Genomic DNA, 21,432 nt, shown 5'->3' with positions numbered 1-21,432 from the left:
TATACACACACACACATATTGTAGTCTGTATTCTAAAGTTTCTAGTCAATAATCCAGTATTTCAGTACTTTCACAAGAAACTTCAAAGAGGAAATGAAACTGTTCATCTCAGTCCTTTTTGTTTCCCGTCTCTTCTCTGCAGGCTTTGGCAAAAACAACTGAATGTACAATTAGTTTGGTAGCAGTTTGTTCGATTCTGGACCCGCAGACATCAAAACCTCTTTTACATTTTTTCTATCAAAAACAGAATCGGTCTTCTTGTCTCCACAGAAAAGTTCACACAAAGAAAAGAGACGGAAACATCAGTGCTCATAATGGACAATTTCTCATTAGGTAACTGGGTAATACTGAAGTTCAGGCATCAAAAACATGTAGGAAATAAACTTCTGAGTTAATTTTCCAGGATTTAGAACAAAGGCTTCTCCCTGACACTGGTATTTTTTTAACAGTTTAAGAGAGTTGTTTACATTTTTTGATTGTAACTTTGGTAGCACATTTAAAGTCATTCATGTTGAAGAGATATTGCGCAGGGTCTTTGTCCGTTCTGTGTCTGTGAACAACACGCCGAGGTCATGAGAACAGCAACATATGAGCACAAATCTTTCTGTTATCTAACCCGAAACGGCATGTGGAAGATTATTAGGGACCCTGTCAACATGAGACGCTAAAAATATTCTGGGACGCGAGGTCCTGATATCAAACATCCAAACTGAGCATTGTTGGTTTTAGGATTTTCTGAACAAATATGAACACTTTATTTGAGTCAATAAACTATGAGCTAACCGTATTCTGCAAAATGATGCAACCTCCTGGAGGACTTAAGTCATTGTATAATTACTTTATTTTCAGGGAAACTGCTAAAAATAAAACATCCTTTACTGAAAACAGGCTTTATGTTGCAAGACATGTGAGAACAGATGACTAACATGTCAAAGGACACAGAAAAAAGATAATACAACAAATACTATGGATAAATGTTTATAGGTTATGGATTGTGCTAGCAATAAGAAAAGCAGTAAGAAAATAAATATATTTCAGGGCTTCAACACCAAACCATAGAGGTGCTGTAGAACTTTCCAGGTCTGCAAACTAAAATATTCAATCATAACATACTGTAAAAAATAGCTTTTCATGAGAAGGAATAAATTCAGATGGTTCCTTAGGTGTATTTTTATTTTCTCGTAAAAGTATAAATCAAAAGCAAAAAAATGTCCTTCCTGTTGAGTAGTTTAAAACTGAGTTCTTGATTGTTTTGAGATCAAAACATAAACACTGAATTAAGCTCTATGGGTGCCAAATATTTTGCTGTATAAAATATTTTTTCTTGGATGAAAATAGTAGGATTTAAAGTACATTTCTAGCTAAAATTAAAGAAATGTCTGTATAAATAAATATCCGGTTGCATAAACAGCGAACTAAAGATTGATCTAATTTAAATAAAATAAATTAGTTTTAGAAAAAAACAGCTCAAACTAAGGTGTTGGAAAGAAATTAGACAAATGTCATCACATAACACATATGAGAGCGCTGACACATGATGAACTTGCATATTTCACTGTGTGCTCTCACCTTTCTGGTGCTAATTGTAGCACTTTTTCACATTTTGCACTCCCACTTTTGGCCATCATCATCCAGGCATCACATGTTAGTCAGATCTGAATTAATCTTAGATCAATATAGAGCGCTAGTAAACATGAGATCAAATAAAACGGGTCATTCAGGGTGAAAGGTGGAGAGGAAAAGTCCTGTATAAAGGTGGTGGCCGTGGCAAAGGACAGGCTGCAGCAGCAAGCAGGTGAGTGGAAATATACTCATGCAAACACAGATGGCACAAACTGACTGCTCCTCCTCCCATGTGTCAGGTCCTGAAGTAATTCCACATGCTTTCATCAAATACCCTCCTGATGCTAAATACACAGTATTTTGCTTTTCCCCATCTTTCCAGGCCAGCTGACACTCCTGGTTTCATCACCTTCTCCTCAGAATGCAAACGTTGGCAGCTTTGTGCTCTCTTCTGTCACTCCTCTTTTCTGCTCATGCAGATGTTGTGGAGCGTTTTGAGGTTTGTTTCTTCTCAAGTTCCACCGTGATCTTAAACATTACAAAAGTGTGTTTGGTTGGAAGTTTTCAGGAAACGTCTGTTCTGTTGTTCTTTCCTCAGGATGTGCCAGAATGCATGACTTATTTTTATAAGGCGAAGGTGCCAGAATGGGGAGCGTCCACCCCAGGCGCTGCCCGTCTGTGCCAGCGTTTTGTCAACAGGTACTTATAAGGATGAATGTCTACTCTGAGCACACGAAGCGATTCTACGCTAAATTATTTTATTGTTCCTTGTACCTCCATGATCATGTGCAGCATGCTGTTTTCTCTCCTGCTGGCATTAAGTTTTGTAATTATGATCTTTGCACTTCAAGGTTTCATTTTGCCACACTGTATGACACCAACCATCGCATTGCTGTCTACTCTGCGTATCATTTTGAGCCCAGCAATGGAGGTGGCAGGGAGAACAGGTGGTTTGTGGAGCCTCAGGTGACACACAGCTTTACACTGTTTGACCTAAACGGTTGGATATTGTCAGAATTGTTAAGTAGATGTTTAGAAGATTCTATCAAAACAAAAACATTTCCACGGCCAGCTTTCTGTTGACATTTTAATCCAGTCTGTACTTTATTTATTCCAGAACAAAACTTAATGAAAAGTAAACACAAAAGTAAACCTAACCCTAATCCACTTAATGACTTAACTTTTCATTAAGTCCCTAAAAAGTGACCTTAATTAATACATTGCAATCCCTGCTTGTTTAGCTTAGCTGATGAACCTAAGCCACCTTTAAATGACTTTTACACATGAATAAACATCTTTGTGTCCCAGTTTCCATTTCAACCATCTTTCAACACCATCTTGTCTATTTGTCATCAACAAAAACTTTGCTTTGTGGAGGTGGGATGACTTTGAAAGGAATCCACTGCGTGGTTTACTATTTGATTCCTTCTACGGCTTTTATGTTTCAGTCTCTGAATGTTCTGATGTGCTGTAGTTGGTGAATGACGGCTGGCAAGCTGAGATGAAGGATGGATACTGGCTGGGGCAGGACTATCCCGGCGTCTACCTCGGGGAGAAACAAGCTCTGAACGAGGACTACACAAACTCTGGATTTGACCGTGGCCACCTTAACCCTAACGGACACCATCCAGGTAGGAAAGACCAAATACTGGTGCTGTTATCCTTGAGGCACAGTAGGTGGTGCTATGGCACCAGAGATGCAAGATACAGTATTTATTGCTTCAGAGAAATTCCACATGCTTTCGTAAATGTCCTTTAAGTTACTTAAGTCTTAAATATTAACAAACCTGTGTTAAAATGACAAGTTCTGTGATGTAAAAAATAAGAATGAAAAGTTATTTAAAAGGTGTGTGAGATGCATTTTGTACAGTCCAACTGAAAAACAAGCAAATGTAATGAGGGGAAAAAAATCAATAACCTGATTGCATCAGTGCACACACCCTTAAACTTATTTTTCAGCATTTTGATTCAAAAATACCATGCAGTTGTCTTGAGTGGGATTTCTGCAGCATCCCACATTTTGAATAGACCATTCTGAACTTTTACTTTTTTATTATACCTGGATATATTTGTTGGTTTTGATGTATGCTTGGATTTACCGTGATGCTAAAAATTTAAATTGCTGTTCATTTGTATGTTTTGGGGTTGAAACTGTTGACAGATACGCTATATCTGAGGTTAGACGTACACTCAAGAAAACTTGTTGAAATAATTGTATTTATTTTTTTTACATTTATATCCTAAACAAATTTCTCTGCTTTTAAGTTGAGTTATGGAGGTTTTTAGTCAAAACTCATTACTTTTGCATGATTTTACATGATGTAGACAAATATGTTTCACAAACAAACACAATAAAGCAGCTGAGCACGCAGCCAAAGGTTTTTAACAAGTGAAGAAATTACTTCCTGAACATGATCTCAGGCATTGCTGAGATCATGCCTGAGACAAACAAACAATGCAAATGTTTGTTTTTGTAGTCAGAAACCAACAAGTCTTCAATTCCGACATGGAAATCATTGCTCCTTATAAACATTGTTGTAGTTTAATAAAATACTGTTTTTAACTAAGCAGAATAAAAAATAAAACCTCTACTTATACATTCCAGTCAACTTTTGTTTTTTTTTTTGGCCGTAGTTACATGTGTAACTGTTACCAAGGGTGGTAACAAAGTGTCCAGAGAAAAAACATAAAATGTGAAATGGTATATTGCAAAAAATTCACAAATGCACTACTACTTAACCAAATTAACACAAAAAGGACTAACAAACCAACAGCAATGAAGCAAATTGTTCTACATAAAAAGCAAAGGTTTCTCTTAAAAATGGTTTGTATTTGTATTACATCTCTGCTTTAAAAGAAAGAGACAGACAGATTGAGTCTGATAGCCAAAGCTCCAAAGATTTCTTCACATCGTTATGACAGGGGTTTGGAGAATATTTTTAGCCAATATTGGTGCAAAAATAAAGTGGAATAATCAGTTGATAATAGTCTATTTGGCAAGAGCAGATAATAGCTAAGCTATTACTGTCTTTTTCCACTTATCTGCCCCATTCTCCTCTTTCACATTCCAACAATGGCAAAATAATGAAAGGCAACTATATTTTTGCTCGGGTTTCTGTGATCAATTTAGAATACGTTTAGAATTACTGGCTACTTTCTCTTCCAGTGCCCAGTCGTAATGCCACGTTCACCCTGACCAACGTGGTTCCCCAGAACCCCAAAACGAATCAAGATGCCTGGAGGATCCACGAGTCCGACCTCACCACTCTTTTCCTTGAAAAGTGCTCAAAGGCCTACGTCCTGGTTGGTGCCGTCCCCTCAGCAGACAACTGGATTGTCAAAAACAACGTGAAGCGCGTCAACATCCCAGACTACGTGTGGAATGCCTACTGCTGCGTGGACAACAACGACCAGCCCATTCAGAGTGGCGCTGGTACAGCAAGAAACACAGACGAGAACTATGTTGTAAAACGTTCACTGGATGAACTGGGTGCCTTCCTGCAGCAGTTTTCCAATGAACCAGTGGGGGAGCTGTTTTACAATAACTGCGGAGCATAAATAATTGGCAGCTGAAAATCTTCATGTGGTTCCCCAATGTTTTAGATTCCAAACTGTATATTTGAACAACCAGCCTGAAAATCAAACTTCTGCAGCAGCTTAACCCTGTTACAATTTTTAATGAGGTCCATCCCTTTCTAGAGGCGTAATAGGTGAGAGGCATCCGGCTAAAATCACATTAAAATGCAATTCAAAATGAGATTGGATTAGATGCAAAACTGGTTAGCACATCTTGAGTAACAGTGACCCAACAAAGAGCAAAAGTTATTAAACATATTCATTTCAATAGCTTTAATCCCAGTTTATTGACAAGCGTCTTTGGTTTTCACAATCGAATTAAAAATAAAGTATTAGTGATTATTCTTTCACATGGATGCTAAATTAGGTATCAATTGTTTATTTGATTATAACACAACAGATAAGAATTAAAGCATTTAGAATGCAAATCAGAAATATTAGGTATATTCTAGCATAATTACAACCATTAGATGGCAACAAGGAGTCTCCAATATGATCCTTGGTACATGTGGAATTTGCATCAAGAGCTTCTGATGGAGATTAGAACCCAAAGTGGCCTGAGGTGAATTCATAGCAATATTCTAAAAAGGGTTAAAGCTAATGAAACAACCATTTACCTATCTAACAAGAATCTAAATTAATAAAAGCATGTTTCACTGGACTTTTATGACTGATTATTTGTGTCCATCTTTTAACTTTCACAATCAGACACTAGTGGAAACCTCCAATCCAAGATCAGGGGAGAGAAACGTACCATTTCCTCCAGATGAGAAACATAAATGCAGCAGTACCAGACTCCAAGGATGCTGATCAACTGCAGCATCTGCAACCACCTGAGCAGGCAAAACTGCAGGTGCAACAAACGATTTGTTTCCACAACAAGATTTAGTACGCAAATCAAACTTTGAATCCTCTGTGAATATTCTGCCAATTGTATCCATTAAGTAAAAAAAAAAAAAAGATTCTGTCCTTGTTATTAATTATATTTTAAAATTAAAATTAGAGGATACTGCATGCATGTGGCAGAGAATAGCAACCATTCAACTTCTTGTCAAATTGTTTCTCTGCCACAATTTTCAACTTTCTAGTCTAGAAAACAAGTATGTAGACCTTCTAACCAACAAGACCATTCTTCTAGAGGTCACCTGTCAACTTGTCAAAACTTCTTATCAAAGTTTGACAAAAAGATGTCTTAGCTTTCATTCAGTGTTTAAAACAACTTTCACATACCCAACCTCAAACATGTAGAAAATTTGTGAACTAGTTCTGTCAATGGAAAAAACATTATATATATGTATTAGGCCTTGGAAGAATACATTTTAAATCCACAATAATAATAATAATAATAATAATAATAATAATAATAATAATAATAATAATAATAATAATAATAATAATAATAATAATAATAATAATAATAATAAATCTACACATGAATTATAAGATGAATTACATTTTTCTGTAGGACTTTTGTCTGAGAAGGAACACTTTGAATACATAAAAAGTCCAAGATTAATATGAAAGACACGTTTGATCAAGTACAAGACAAATAACACTTTTCAGAAGAATGTCACAGATTTAAGGAAGTTGAATGAATAAATTAAAGAATCGTGAAATATCAACTGATTCAGCAGAACACGTAGAATCTTTCAGATCATTCCAGGGAAACTACTTTTACATTTTCCAAAACCTATGACTAAACTAAAACGAGATACAAAAGAGTGCAAATGTGTACAGTTTTAAGTGTATGTCCTTCTAGGGTCAAAGGTTATGTTTTTATGTCTTACAGACAGGAAAGGCATAAGGGAACCAGCATTAATATATTTGCTAAAAAAAGTTTGACATTTCTGATAAAATATAAAGCTTGAAGGTTTTTCAAATACATTTTTGCATGCAGCTTATTGCCACATGCAAAAATGACTTCAACAGAAATCATATACTCCCTTTATCAGAAATCTTGCTCTCCCTTCTACAGAAATTATTAGTGACTCATTTTCCCAACAACAGAAAGTGACAATGACGTCAGAAAATTAATGTTTTACCACGCTTTGCCATAGCTGTATTATATAAGAGTCTGTCTGCACATTGTCTTCATTATGAGAGGCAAATTTCTGCTCCCTGCTGGTCAAAGAAAAATCATCTGGAGATCTACAGCTTGCACAGTGAGTAACTGGTTACCTGATAGTTTTATAAGTAAACTAAACCAATTTGTAGGTTTTCTTCTGACTTTCGAATACAGGAAAGACATATTCATTCCTAGGTCTCATTAAAAGAGTTTTAGAGCTTTTAAGCTTCTGAAAAGACTGTAAGTCTGAAATAACAAGTGTTTCTATTTTTTAATTTATGGAAAAATCTCAAACCAAAAACAATATTTTGAATAGTGACTGTGCACCCTTTAAAAACGAACTAAAAGCAAATAGCCAGTTTCTAATTTTTTTAAGCAGCCAAAATATCATCCTGCTTTCAGCTTGAGATAAATAAAACTAAAAGGATTATTCTAAAAAAATTATATTCAATCCCATAATCGATCATGGCACTAAAGATGATTGAAAACACTCAATTTACACATCAATATATTACACAGTAAATTTTATTCTTTGACTATTGCCATTTATTGATCACTTTTGATGACAAGTAGGGCTGGTGTTCACTGGCATTTTTCCATGACCGTATCAAAATCTGGGGAATTTCTCTGTATTTAAGAGGAATATTAATGCCTCCACAATCACTTTGAGCCTTGCTGTAGAGCAGTGTTTCTCAATTCTGGTCCTCTGCACCGCTGCCCTGCATGTTTTAGGTCAGGAGTCCTCAAATCCAGGGTTGGAGGGCCAGTGTCCTGCAGGCGTGTTGAACTAGGGACACATCTAGAAGTTGCAGGCCCTCCAGGCCTGGATTTGAGGGCCTCTGTTTTAGTAGCTGCTCTTCTGCAACATGCCTGACTTGAATAAGTAAGTGATTAACAGGTTTTTATTGAACTTGATGAGGTCATGCAATTATTTTACTTAGGTGTTCTGGACCAGAGATATATCTCAAATATGCAGGGCAGCGGCCCCTGACAACCAGAACTGAGAAACTCTGCTGTAGAAAGACAAACACCATCTGTATTTTCAGGTGAAGAAGGGTTTTTCTGTGGATTTTGTCATTTTAACCCAGTAGAGCTCTCTTTCTCTCTGCTGATAACTTAGGAGAGCACAGCTGACCATAAAACAAACACCTGTACCTTCAATCGTGCACCTTGAATTCAAAATCTTAGGTTTTTGTAATCACACTGAGGTTTTGAAGTTTTATAAGTCATGTTGTGACCATATGAGCCACTGCTTGATCACTTGTCTCCTCTACTGATGCTGCTGATCCTGAAGACTTTTCTTTCTCTGTCTGAAAGAAATATTTAAACGTACAACTTTAAGAACCAGATAACAGTCAAGCATGGGCACAATTTGGAAATGTGTGCGCTTCTGCCAAGCTATGAGCCCTGCTCCTCTGTGGAGTGGAGCACATCCCAAATTCTCCATAGACTAAAACCAACCTTGGTTTGGAGAGCAGCTAGTAATTCTAACAATTGCTCATATTTTGGCATCTTTACCACTGAATACAGTACATGTAGAAATCAATTTTGACAAGATACATATATTTCGACCAATGAGACTGATGTTCTTGGAGATGTTGAATGAGAATAGAAAGAAAAACAGAAGCTTATAAAATGAAGGCATTTTCTTCTTCAGACAAACTTGCATGGACTTGTTCAGAAACATCATTCCAAACATGTATTTATCTTTGGTACATTTAATCCCGGAGGAGCAGATATGATTATCACAAAGGTCCAGGCAAGGAGGGCAAACAACAAGAAAGTGAAGTATTGTGTGATGTTTGGAGATTTAAACGTTTGTAAGTTGATCAATATGAGAGAGGCAGGAAATCCTCTCTCATATTGAGAGAGCTCACATGCAGTATGAGCTTGTGCTGCACATGAAAAAGTACAATAACGTCCATTGGCATACAGGTTGAAGATGTAAGATAAGATCCTATATCTTCTACCTGCTTCTTTTTGAATAAATTATGTAAAACTGCATGCCAGTGGACATTATTGTGTATTTTTTTCATGTTTTAATTATTTATTGTCTGTTTGAAATAAATAAAAAGCTGCGCAAGTATGAGCTTCATTGACCTTTAAAGTGAACCTAAAATTTCAGAAGATTACAAAGTCGTTGCCTAAAGAGAAAGAAAAGAAAAGTACTCTCTGTGCTAAATGTTCATTGGATAATCATTGAATCCCTCCCTGTTTTTCCTCTTGTTCATTTTTCCTTGGAAAAAGAAAAAAAAAAGGTATTTCTTTCCAGTACACTATCTTTACGAGAAGCTGCTTGGAATGCTGCACGTTGGGACAGGTTTCTGTTTTTAGAGATTTCAAGTTGCACACAGGTAAAAACAGCTATATTGACTCTATTGACTATTAAACTGGCTTATTTTAGAAACACAAGCTAGAAATTATATCGGATTTTAAGTTTATCAAATTTTCACTAATATTAAGTTTATATTTTTATGTTTAGGTTAAACACAACTTGCAAATGATCACTACAGGCTTCATGACATTAAATTAAATGATTTAATTTAATTTAATCTAAAGTTTGGCATTAAATGATAACCTGCTTTTGAACTAAATTATCAACTTACTTTAATTAAATGTACGTGATTTATTTTAATATATTCTTACAAAAGTCCTTGCCAAATCATTATGCAATGCTTTTTATTCACAAAACTGTTGTGTATAACCCAACAGTAATATGAATTTTGATTAAACTAGTTTACCTGATGCTATTTGCACAAATTTGGGAACTCTGTTTTCAATATTATTTATAAAAGTCAATTTATGTCTGGAATATATTTCTGATTCCTGTGTAGTTAATGATATTTCTTTCTTTTGTAGAATCAGACTCGTTGTAAACATATTAACATTTGAACATGATTGAGTGGTTATTAAAGACAGTATTACACAAGTTCTCACATTTTTGGTAGCAAAATTTGGTAGCAAAGGTGTGGCAGCTTCGCTCCCCTAGAATCCTCCAGTGAAGAAACCAATGTTTATTTTAGATTTTGTATTCATTACTTGAAAGAGAAACAAACCAGTCTGACCAACATTTAAATTTTAAATAATTTTAACACAGACTTCAGGGTTAAAAAGTTACTGTGCATCATAATAGACTTTACTTCATATCTGTGAATGCATTAATGTGACAATGCTCTGTATTTAAATCTTCAACAAACCCCCTATGCTGTTTTGTAGGAGTAGTTCATTGTGGTGCTATGACTGATAAACAGCTACATGATTTAGCATTTTTAACTTGAACATTTTGTTTCTATTGCAGGAAGAGACACTGACACAGCATCTCTTTGGAACAGCTTTCTTTTGTCCATTACCTTCTTCATCCAAACTACACAGCATCATGTCCAACCAGTCAACCCAGTCTTACCCTCGGGATGCCTACAAGGCTCTGATAAGAGGTATTCAGGAGGTGGACCTTCAGCACTCCAGTGCTCCTTGCACCTTGGTGCTGGCAGGAGATGCCTTTCCTGTACTGATGAACAGCCAGGGTCACGTCCTCATGGCTGCTTCTGTGTACGGCCGAGGAAGAATCGTGGTCCTGAGCCATGAGACATACCTGACCCTCTGTCCTGCTCTGGTAGAAAAAGCTCTGACCTGGCTGGGAGGAGGGAAGTCTGCCAACCTGTCTTTAGGTGTACCAAAAGCAATGAAAGGAGTTGTTGATAACCTCAACAGATCCAGCCACCGAGTCAGTCCCATTGGGGAATTTAGAGCAGACCTGGGTGTCAGTGTGTATGTAACAGATGCGTACCAAGTGGGTCCAAAGGCAGAAGAGCTGATAGCCTTCATGAAAGCAGGGGGAGGGTTGCTGATTGGTGGACAAGCTTGGTGGTGGGCTTCACAGAACGAGAATAAAAACCTAATCCTTGAGTTCCCAGGGAATAAAGTTACAGGAGTAGCAGGAATCTACTTTACTGCTCAGTATGGAGAGGCAGAAAAACTTTCCATTTCCCCAGAGATCCCATCCTCCTGGAAAACTGTAGAGTAAGTGTTAACTTCAGTTTGACTGCAAATTTCAGACATTTCTTTTTAATATGTGATCATTTTTTTATAGGTACTCTTTAGAAATCCAGTAGAAATCTTGATGTTTAAACTCTTCCTCGTATGGTTTTAATGGTGTTAATATTTAAAAGTTATTTTCTCCTTTTCTCATCATCACAGCTTTGTGTTTCTGTTTCTGTCTTCTTACTACAAAGTTGTGGGATGGATTTCAAAAAAGACCTGGAGTTCTTGCTGAAAGGGATTTCAGATTTTGACATTCAAGGAGATGGACTTCCCTCTGCCGCTCTGGTCCACGGCCCTCTTGCTTTTCCCATCGGTACCACAGATAAAGGAGAGGCATTCCTGGGAGGAACCTACTATGGTCGGGGACGGGTCATTGTGGTGACGCATGAGGCATTTCTGCAATATGAGGTGCAGTAAAGGAGACCTAAAAATGTGTTTTGTTTCACTAAAAATTATGTTTTAAACAGAATGAGCTACGAGTTAACAGTAAAATGTTAACACAATCCAGACCTTGGAGGCCAGTGTCAACGTTCAGATGTGTCTCTGCTTCAAAACCTAAGTGAAATAATAAAGTCCTCAGCAAGACTCCTGAGAACTTGTCCTCATACTGAGAATACAATTCAGCCATTTGATTCAGGCGTGTTGGATCAGCAACACTTCTAAAAGTTGCAGGACTCCGGCCCTTGAGGCCTGGGGTTACAGACCTCTTGTATAATGTATGGTTTCATATTCAACATCATGTTTGTTGGCTGAGAACTAAGAATACTTTAAGTGTCTCTTCCTCTAAATATCTTCTCTTTTCTAACAGAAACTGGCATCATTTTGGAAGAATGCAATTGACTGGTTGGACCAAGGTAGAAAAGGAGTGGTTGGATTTGAGCCAGGCGTCAAACCTTTACCCAACTTAGGTTTGACATGTAAGAAGACAAACTTCAGCTCAGAGCTGAGTGTGTTTGTATGCAAAGCATACACTAACATGGATGCTGAGACGATCCAAAACTTTGTGGTTGAGGGAGGAGGCCTGCTGATTGGTGGACATGCCTGGTACTGGGCATCAGAACACATTGGTCAGAACCCCATGCAAGACTTCTCAGGTATATGATGCCACATTTCTTCATATTTAAAAAGTTATCAGGCTAATAAACCAACACAGTAAAAGAGAAATATATGCTGTAAAGAGCTGAGCGAATGTCAAATCTATGTGAGACTTGGAGCTCAGCATAAAAAAACAACAACTTTAAAATAATAGTGGAAACATCTGGAAAGCAGGTCAGTCATACTGAATTAACCTTTGATATAATGACAATTCATATTTTCCTACTGATTATCAGATGGGGTGTTAATAATTACTGTCATGACATTTTTTTTTATCAAAATGAAAGCAAATTAAAATTATTTTCCAAATAAATAATACTAATTTATTGTTTTTTGTGAGATACCAGTCCCACTTCTATTTCAGGAACAAATGTATATTTGTAATATAATTTGAAATCTTAATCTTCCAGGGTTTGAATAAATTAGGGCTTAGCTACATTATGGTGCTATTATATGCCTGTGTAGAAGAACATTCCTGTTTTATGTGTAATTCAAACTGACTAATGTCTAATTCTGAGTCAAAAAAAAAACACGACAGATTTACAAGATTATTCTGTACAATTTTCTTGTTCCAGGAAACAAAATCTTGAGCAAAATGGGCTTGGGCTTATTAACACAAACTATAACAGCAAATGTCTACAAAGCTCCTGATCCAAACCAAGTCAACAAGCTCCATTTCCGTCATCTCCTGCATCAATTTGCTGGTCATGCTCTAGAGGGCATAAAACTCACCAAGGAAGAAGAAGAGAACCTAAAGAAACTGGGATCAGAGAGTGCCTCCTTCTTGAGGATGGAGGCTTATGATAACTTCTCCTACATACAGATTCTGTCCCTTCTTACTGACATCTTAAAGAAAGTGGGCATCCGACAGGTGGGACTTATAATATTAATGTTCTGTTTCCATCTGTACTTTAAATCTATTCAGTTTAAAAAAAGATGTCATTGGGTATTTCAAAATACTGGAAGAAAAATTATACATGGTCAAAAATTTTAGACACAACATTTTTGTGCATTGTCAGGGTGAAAATTTTTTAAAATAAATGTCAATGCTTTTGCAAAGCACTGGTTTCTAAGAGCTCATATGAACTATATTATTTCAAGGCAAGTAAGGAGAACCCAGTGAAGAGTCCCAAAGAGCATGCACTCCTCAGTCTGGCAACCAGTGTGTACGAAGCTTCCCTAAACCAGGAGGAGCTTCTGCCCTACATCATCAAGGATAACCCGCCACTACCTGTGGTCAAGAACCAACAAATCAAGATCACTGCACAAACAGGAGGTCAGAGATCACTGTTGTTATCTAATATGGAGAAAAGGTGAAAAAATGTTTTTTATTGGTGAAAAATGAAACGACTCATTGGCTTGATTTTTGGGATTGTGTGACAGAACATGAGGGGTGGATCAGTACAGGCCTGTACCTCTCTCCTGGCATGAAGACAGAAATGATCTTACCACCAAAGTTTGTGAACAGGAAATGGACGGTAGTGTACATGAACTCAAACTATTGCTGTCTTTATTTATTCCCCTAAACATTATGCTAAATCCTAGAGCATCTGAATGAAATGTAATTCTAATATTACCAAACATTAATGCTTTAAAGGGGACATGTAATGCAAAATCCACTGTTTTAGCACTAAAATATATTATGGAGTGCAGAAAAGTTTTGTCTCTTCCGTTGCTGTGTAAACTTTATGTTATGTTCGAGCCATATTTTTCAATATGTTCAGCTTTCTTGATTCCTTATTATGTTTTTTGAACAATCACAACATTTTCTGCAGAACTGGTAATTAAGGTCATGGACTTCTGGCTAACCAGTTTCATGAATCCATTTTTATATCTTGCAGATAATTTGTAGTCCAGATTCATAAATGCCAAAGCTACAGGTGGACAAGTAAAATTTTTCAGCTGTAGGATGTCTTTATTCACACAATTCATTACACTGCCTCATCGTATCAGGTTGCTAAAGCACTGGTTCTTGAAGTGCACTGAGCAATCAAAGACTTTCCCCACTGGTGTGGATACCTGTCCAAGAAAAATAAATAGCGTCATGACTTCTACTTTTATCTCTTTGAGGACAATAACTGCAGTACCGTGTGTTTTTAATTGTATAATTACATCTTTTGTTTGGGATTTTTTTATGCCACTTTTGTCTTGGGCATGATCCTAATCCATTCTGTGGCCTTTCTTCACCCCAAGATAATTGTAATAGAACAGGGATAAAAATGGGACCTGTAGAAGAATTCAGACCAAACCATTACAGGTCCTCTCTATATGGACCACAACTAAATGATTTAAATGTCAAAGGGAATGACATCATATGTCCTCTTCAATTCATGGCTGTGCAACACATTTTAGTGAAAAAAAGTCCTGTCCCAAAATACACTAAAACCTTCTGCAATCTTTCCAACTTGTATTACTTGGTCTGTGTCACCCACAGATCCAAATAGGCTGCCAAAGTGATGAGCTGCATCAAGAGGAGTTATGGAGAGCTCCATATGTTATCAAGAGGTTCCCTGTTACATCAGAGAGGATGCAGGTGTGGAACTTGTGGGGAGGACTCATCTACCTGGTGGCTCCTCGTGACGTGAAGGTGGAGGATGAAAAGATCGTGGTTCAGAAGGCGGTCACTGCTCCTTATTACAAGTCTGGTGAGTTTATTTCATGCTCCATAAGGGGATATTTTGAGAATCCAATGGATGTGATGAGCTCTGGGCTTTCTGATATACTGTGTACATCACATCCATTGGTTGTTTGGTAACTTAAAATGTAAAAACACAGTTTTCCACTTCTTTTTAATTTCAATTGCAATTGTTCCTGTTTGTTTGGGTGTGCTATGCATTTTGTTTGAAGACCCAATTGTAACGGTCAATTTAGAAAAAGAAATGAGTAATTTTGCATGATAGACAGGAGTATTAAAGGATCACCTTCAGTGTCAGTAATGAATTTCATTTTTAGGAATGTTCACATCTCTACCAATAGTGCCAGATATGGAGGTTGTTCTATTCCATAAAACAAACTATATTTATTTTTAAAAAAATAAAAAAAATACTCTGGTGTATGCAGTCATAATAAAACTGAGTTTGATCCTTTCAGAAGCTTACACATTGGTAATATTTGATAGACAACACATTCCTTTTAGTTTACTTTTGCAGAATCATGGAGAGATCACAGGAGATACAGGAAACTTCCAGCTAGATTACCACGTATGCTCATAAATAAGCATAGATTACAGCATGTTTTTCTCACTGTTTGAGAAAAAGGTGTCATGAAATCTGACACTTTTCCCATTATAGGTCACTTAGGGTAATTATATTTTGTTAATGTCAGAATAGCGAGGGAGATAATTGTTTGTTTGTTTTTTCTAAAGTTTTAATTTGTTTCCTTATAATTAGTTCTTTCATGAACTTACAAAGCTTGAGTCAAACATTTTCACCAGAAACGTCTTACAATTTTCTGAAATTGTGGCCCATTTTGCCTGACTGAACTGTGTTTCAGAATTACCTTTTTAAGTCTGCTCACATTTTAACAACATTTAGATCATGGTTTTGTTGTCTTCAGCTTTCTGGCTGATGTCTCATAATGTTGCTTTAATATTCACTAATGTCATTTCTTTTGTGAAGTGAATAGTTTCCCCTGCAGTTGCTTCCACCCCTGGATTCAAAGCATAAACTTTTCATCTGTCCATTTTGATTTGCGAATGTCTTCCTATGGTAAATTCTCTATGAATAAAAGATTGAAATATTTCAAATTAGATCACAAGAGAAGCTAACTTTTAGAGAGACTGCTTGCTTAACCTCCTGTTGTCCTCATTTTTTGTGTATAGGAAAAACACATACAAATCTCGGTCATTTTGACCCGAGGACAACAGGAGGGATTTATTAAGTACATTTCATTTTGGGAGATATACAACTCACACTGTGTACAGTTTTGTACTTGAATTCTTATTTGCTTATTTTTCCAAGTATTTCAAAGTTGTTTTCATCACAACATCCATTCTTGGCTTACTTCAGGTGTGACAAAAGCAGCTGATTGGTCCTCTTTGCGCAAAGCTCCTGCACCCTGGGCAGAAATGGAGTTTGAGAACATCATCCTCACTGTACCGTCACACATCATTCGTGACCTGGAGAACGCTCTGGAGGTGGAAAAACTCTGGAATGGCATCATGAAGGGTGTTGCAGATCTGGCCGTCATTCCACAAAAATTCATCCGCAAAGAACGCATCGTGGCTGATGTGCAGATTTCTGCAGGTAAGGATGCAGGAAATGTAAGAAGAAGTTAAATGATTGATGAATAATTCTGCAGGAATTTCTTGTAATCTTGGCCAAGCAACTTGAAGTGACAAATCTAAGCAAACACTTAAAATAAGATAAACACAAATTAGAATTTTGATAGAGGTTTCCATAGGAAATGAGTTAAAATATAACTCAAAACTACCAAGATGTAACACTTTCCTTTAAGACACAGATCTTTACTTATTGTCTGTGCTACACACATGATCACAGTACACCAAAGCAATGAAACGTGACAGAATCCCACAGAAATCAGCTTTTTTCAAATATGATTTGATTCAAAATCATTTAATTTATGGTGGAGAAAGAAGACAACATTGTCGCTGTGAGGAAAGCAGCTGGCTGAAAATGAGAAAGATGTTGATTATTTTCTGATCTCAGCTGCACTGAAATCAGAACTAAATTGTGTTTTCTGCTCCCAGGTTGGATGCATTCAGGCTATCCCATCATGATGCACTCATCTATAGGAGCTGAGCTGTTTAACATACAAGATGCCCGGACCAAAGGTCTGTGGGGAGAAACTCATGAACTGGGGCACAACCAGCAGAGAAGCCCATGGGAGTTTCCACCACACACTGGAGAGGCCACGTGCAACTTGTGGTCAGTGTATGTGAATGAGGAGGTGCTGGGACTCAACAGAGCAAAGGTGGCTTATTTTTTAATTTGTTGAGTATTTTAAATGTGAGTTTTATCCATTTATTTATGACTATTTTTGACTCAAGAACAGCAGTTCAGGAATTATGAACAGCAACCTTTTGTTGTTGAACAACAAATATTCTTCACATCATACATCATGCTGTATATATTGAGCACTTTAGCACATCAGACTTGTACTGTGTAGATAGAGACATTTATAAGTTTGTTTCATTAATTTATTATCAGACTGACATCACATAATTTTATGGAAAAGCCTCACAAAGTCATCTAGTGTAACGACAAGTAGGGAAGACTTAATGAAGACATTTATGTTGCAAGTCTAGAATTGCCTTTAGACTCTATGTACATGTTGCAACAAACATGAGTCTGGTAACTGTCAGATGATGTTTATCTAAGTCATAGAGTCAACTTTTGCTACCTTTACCTAAAATTAAGTCATTGTCTTAAGGCTCATCCCTCCGTAACTGCAGCCAGTCGGAAGCGCTCTGTAGAGGAATACGTTAAAGGAGGCAAGAATCTCAGCGACTGGAACGTTTGGACCGCCCTGGAGACATACCTGCAGGTTAGAGAGCGAACAAATAAAAGTCATTTAAAACAGCAGACGTTTGGTCGAATGTTAGTCTTCCAGTAGGTGAATTGATAGTCGTGGTAACAGATGAATTATTGAATGTTTATTCAATCAGTCATTCAAGACAAAAATTTCCAGCCTACTCTTTAATCACAGAGGACACATGTTATTGAATTTATATGAACACAATCATTGGTGTGAATGTTGACGTACAATAAAAAGTCCTTCTGAAATAAAAAGACAGAACAGTCACTGTGTTTGTATCTGAGGTCACATCTGCATAATCCTGTTTTCTTCTTTGTAGCTCCAGGAAAAGTTTGGCTGGGATGCCTTTAAGAAGGTGTTTGCTGCCTACCATGACATGACCAACCATCCCAAAGACAAAGAAGGGAAGATGAACCTGTATGCTGAGACTTTCTCCAGAGCTGTGAACATGAATCTGACTGGATTCTTCAAAGCCTGGGGATGGCCCATCCAAAGAGCCACTGAGGAGAAACTCTCCGACCTGCCTCTCTGGACCGATCACCCTATGGCCTAACACGATCACCTTTAACTAAAACTACCACTGGGTCAAGTTTAAACTGTGACCTGGTTTTAGCTGTAGTTTGTCTTTTATTTCCAGTATAATGCTAGAAATACTGAATGATTACTGAAATTAATCATGTTTATCAAGGAATGATTTTTGGGGTAATTGATTTTAAAGACAACATGTGATGTTTTGTTGGTGAAAATGGAAACATTAGAGTTAGCTTAAAGAAAAAAAGATAATTGAAGCATCATGGAACAGGTTGGCCAATGGCTCATAAAAAACAGTATAATTCATATCCCAGCATTACATCATTACATTGAATTAAATTGATCATTTTGGCATCTAGTGACTCTAAAACAAGTATTTTTTTTTTTAGTTAAATGAAACTTGTTTTATTTCAGCAAAGTGAACATAAAAAAATCTTTACAATATTTAGAATTTCTTTCTTTAATAGATGAGCAGCATGGATGATACATTGAGAACCGGGGGGAAAAAATCACTGTTTATTATCTTTTTGGTGCATTAATATATTGCAATTTTAATTTCTTTAAGTAATTACTGTTCTCTCTGTCAGTACATTTAAATTTAAACACTCCATTCCTTCATGTTTTCCGGTTCTGACTTGTCATGTTTTGTCACAACTGTACTGCTAACCACAATAAAGGTTTTTTCTTTCCAATTTTTCACTTGACTATCTTGTTGCCAATATATTATCTCAAGACATTACAAAGATTGATATTGCATTTTATAATGTGACTCGAAAAGAAAAAATCTAAGGAAACGCCATTTGAAAATGTAAAGGATGAAACCATTGAAACTATTGAGCCTAATTAGGTCTAATGTGTCTGCAGGAACTGAAATACATTCAACAAGTGGAGTGATCTCCTTCAGGTGTGATTGTAATAAACACCTGGAATAATCAGCATTGAGTTGGAAGTTTCTCTGAAATCTTTGTATTGATGGGGCTTTAGTCAACTTGATGGCTATGTCAAGTTAGGAACAAGGCAGCTCAAATGCTTTGCATCATGAAAACATCATACTGTCATCAATTATGAAACAAGAAGTAAACATTACATTTTGTCAACTACATAAGAAATATGTAAAAAAAAATTGTTACAATAAAAACTCTGACAGAGACTTATTTTTAAAAATTTGTTTATTTCAGGCAGATTTGTGCAGTTATTTGGGGAAATTCAAAGTTGATAGAAGAATTACCCAAGAGCCATGAACACAATCTATCTTTCATAACCGTTCAGGACGTGCCATTTTAGACTTTTCTCAACACATGACTAATTTTGGGCACAGTTACTGACTACGGCAAGGTCTTATGGTCAATAATAAACTTATATGGAAATGCAGCAAAACCTCAATGAATAGAAATGTATTCTGTCTGGTCACACAACACAACCTAATCAGTTTTTTAGCAATTTCTTCTCCCAGTCTCTCAGCATACATTATCCCCTTGAATAAATCACAGTTCACTCAGTGTTATCCGTTAAAAGGTCAAAGTGTCATTCTATTGACTGCTGCCATTTATTTTGCACTGACAAACTTACTAAATTTCCACCACCTTTACAATCAAAGCCATAAGAAAAAATGCAACACAATGCAGAATCGACATGAATCTTTCCAACCCATAAAATGTTGTTACAGGTTCGACTGGAATTATATCAGACCTGGCAACCCACTCAGTAATAGGCATTCTCACCATCAGTCTTGTTTTAAGCAGTTCATTTGATAGTTATGTTAAAAATGTAATGGTCAGACAGTACCTGTTTACAATGAAGGGTATAGTTGGCTCTAAAAATGAAAATAAAATCTGTTAAGTGAGCAACCTGAGCCCCTCATATTCCTGTCATCACTTCTTGATCAGGTGGTGACAGTGATGCTGTATGTCAGTGGAGTGAATATTTGTGCATGGTGCATTGAATCTGAAAGGAATATTAGGCTATAGGGTGATTGATCGAGAGAGGAAGGTCAGAGAGTTTCTCCTCAGTGGCTTTCTGGATGGGCCATCCCCAGGCTTTGAGGACTCCAGTCAGGTTCATGTTCACGGCTCTGTTCATGTTACTTTAGTTGCACCTGAAGTAAACCAAGGACGGATGGAAACGTCTTCAGAATATTTCTCATTGAAGAATGTGTTGTTGGGTAATAAACACAAGCTATTATTATAATGCACACGGAGACAAACATGTTAGCCATAAAAGAAAGCTGGACGTTGCAAAAGTGAAAAAAGGAAATTGTCTATGGCAGGATGTTTGAAAATCTGAAATATGTGTGTTGTGATCTGTGTTTTTCTGTGTAGTTATTTTGAGATTTTCTGTGTTTAGTCCCGTTTCCCTGTGAGTCTCTGTCCTGTCCTCCCTGTTGATTGATCCCAGCTGTGTCTAGTTTCCTGATTACCCTTCTCGTGTATTTAAGTCTACCTGTTGTCTTTGTCTCTTGTCGGATCCTCGTCGTGTTATGTCATCAGTCTGTTTTCCCGTGCCGCCTCTGTTGGATATTCATTAAATTATTTCATCACTTCAACCTGGGTCTGCCTGCGTCCAGCTTCTCACCTCACCAAACCCCACCATAAATCATGACAGTGTGGCTGTGTAGGAGAGCAGTAAATGGCAGGCTTCTTAAACTATCCCCTAATAGGGCTTGTGCTGATCGTGATTCACTCACCAGACGTGTAGTAAGGAGCAGTGACCGCCTCCTGAACTGTGACCTCTTCATCCTCCACCTTTATGTCACGAGGAGCCAGCAGGTAGATGAGTCCTCCCCACATGTTCCACACCTGCATCCTCTCTGATGTAACAGGGAGCGTTTTGATAACACATGACGCTCTCCATAACTCCTCTTTGTACAGCTCATCGCTTTGGCAGCCTATCTGGATCTTCAGATGACATAGATCAATTATTACTTTGTTAAAACCTGCATAGGATGCTGCTGCTCTGTTTATGTCGACTGTCTTTTTGTTGCTACAGCTGTATTATTAAGCTGTTTAAAACATACTGACTGATTTCAGGATTAAAATAAAGACAGTGCTGTTTTCACTGTTTGTGCT

At 37.0% G+C, this 21,432-nt stretch overlaps 2 protein-coding genes across 2 annotated transcripts; both read left to right on the top strand.

Moving 5' to 3' along the window:
• Positions 1-1,722: 1,722 nt before the first annotated feature.
• On the top strand, positions 1,723-5,800 carry LOC103474844 (endonuclease domain-containing 1 protein). The gene is made up of 6 exons (XM_008426097.1): positions 1,723-1,795; positions 1,946-2,062; positions 2,162-2,262; positions 2,415-2,529; positions 3,038-3,194; positions 4,730-5,800. Exons 2-6 carry the CDS (start codon positions 1,985-1,987, stop codon positions 5,119-5,121), a joined length of 843 nt encoding a protein of 280 aa, XP_008424319.1. The 5' UTR covers positions 1,723-1,795; positions 1,946-1,984; the 3' UTR covers positions 5,122-5,800.
• A 3,677-nt stretch (positions 5,801-9,477) lies between these two features.
• On the top strand, positions 9,478-19,063 carry LOC103474843 (TRPM8 channel-associated factor homolog). Its single transcript, XM_008426096.2, has 12 exons — positions 9,478-9,558; positions 10,503-11,224; positions 11,437-11,653; positions 12,054-12,339; positions 12,916-13,211; positions 13,442-13,616; positions 13,724-13,818; positions 14,775-14,985; positions 16,348-16,584; positions 17,049-17,272; positions 17,732-17,845; positions 18,156-19,063. The coding sequence occupies exons 2-12, from the start codon at positions 10,581-10,583 to the stop codon at positions 18,387-18,389; spliced, it is 2,733 nt and encodes a 910-aa protein (XP_008424318.1). The 5' UTR covers positions 9,478-9,558; positions 10,503-10,580; the 3' UTR covers positions 18,390-19,063.
• The last annotated feature ends 2,369 nt before the right edge of the window (positions 19,064-21,432 follow it).

Source organism: Poecilia reticulata, linkage group LG13 (assembly GCF_000633615.1).
Source record: "Poecilia reticulata strain Guanapo linkage group LG13, Guppy_female_1.0+MT, whole genome shotgun sequence".
Classification (NCBI taxonomy): Eukaryota; Metazoa; Chordata; class Actinopteri; order Cyprinodontiformes; family Poeciliidae; genus Poecilia; species Poecilia reticulata.
Note: the sequence above shows the minus strand (reverse complement) of the source record. Positions and strands in the feature narration are given on the sequence as shown.

Excerpts from the sequence above, each read along its gene's own strand:
- LOC103474844 (XM_008426097.1), top strand. The coding sequence starts at position 1,985 with ATGCAAACGTTGGCAGCTTTGTGCTCTCTTCTGTCACTCCTCTTTTCT. Across the intron at positions 2,263-2,414 it reads TGCCAGCGTTTTGTCAACAG|GTTTCATTTTGCCACACTGT; the intron begins GTACTTATAAGG and ends TTGCACTTCAAG. Across the intron at positions 2,530-3,037 it reads GGTGGTTTGTGGAGCCTCAG|TTGGTGAATGACGGCTGGCA; the intron begins GTGACACACAGC and ends GATGTGCTGTAG.
- LOC103474843 (XM_008426096.2), top strand. The coding sequence starts at position 10,581 with ATGTCCAACCAGTCAACCCAGTCTTACCCTCGGGATGCCTACAAGGCT. Across the intron at positions 11,654-12,053 it reads AGGCATTTCTGCAATATGAG|AAACTGGCATCATTTTGGAA; the intron begins GTGCAGTAAAGG and ends CTTTTCTAACAG. Across the intron at positions 13,617-13,723 it reads GATCACTGCACAAACAGGAG|AACATGAGGGGTGGATCAGT; the intron begins GTCAGAGATCAC and ends ATTGTGTGACAG.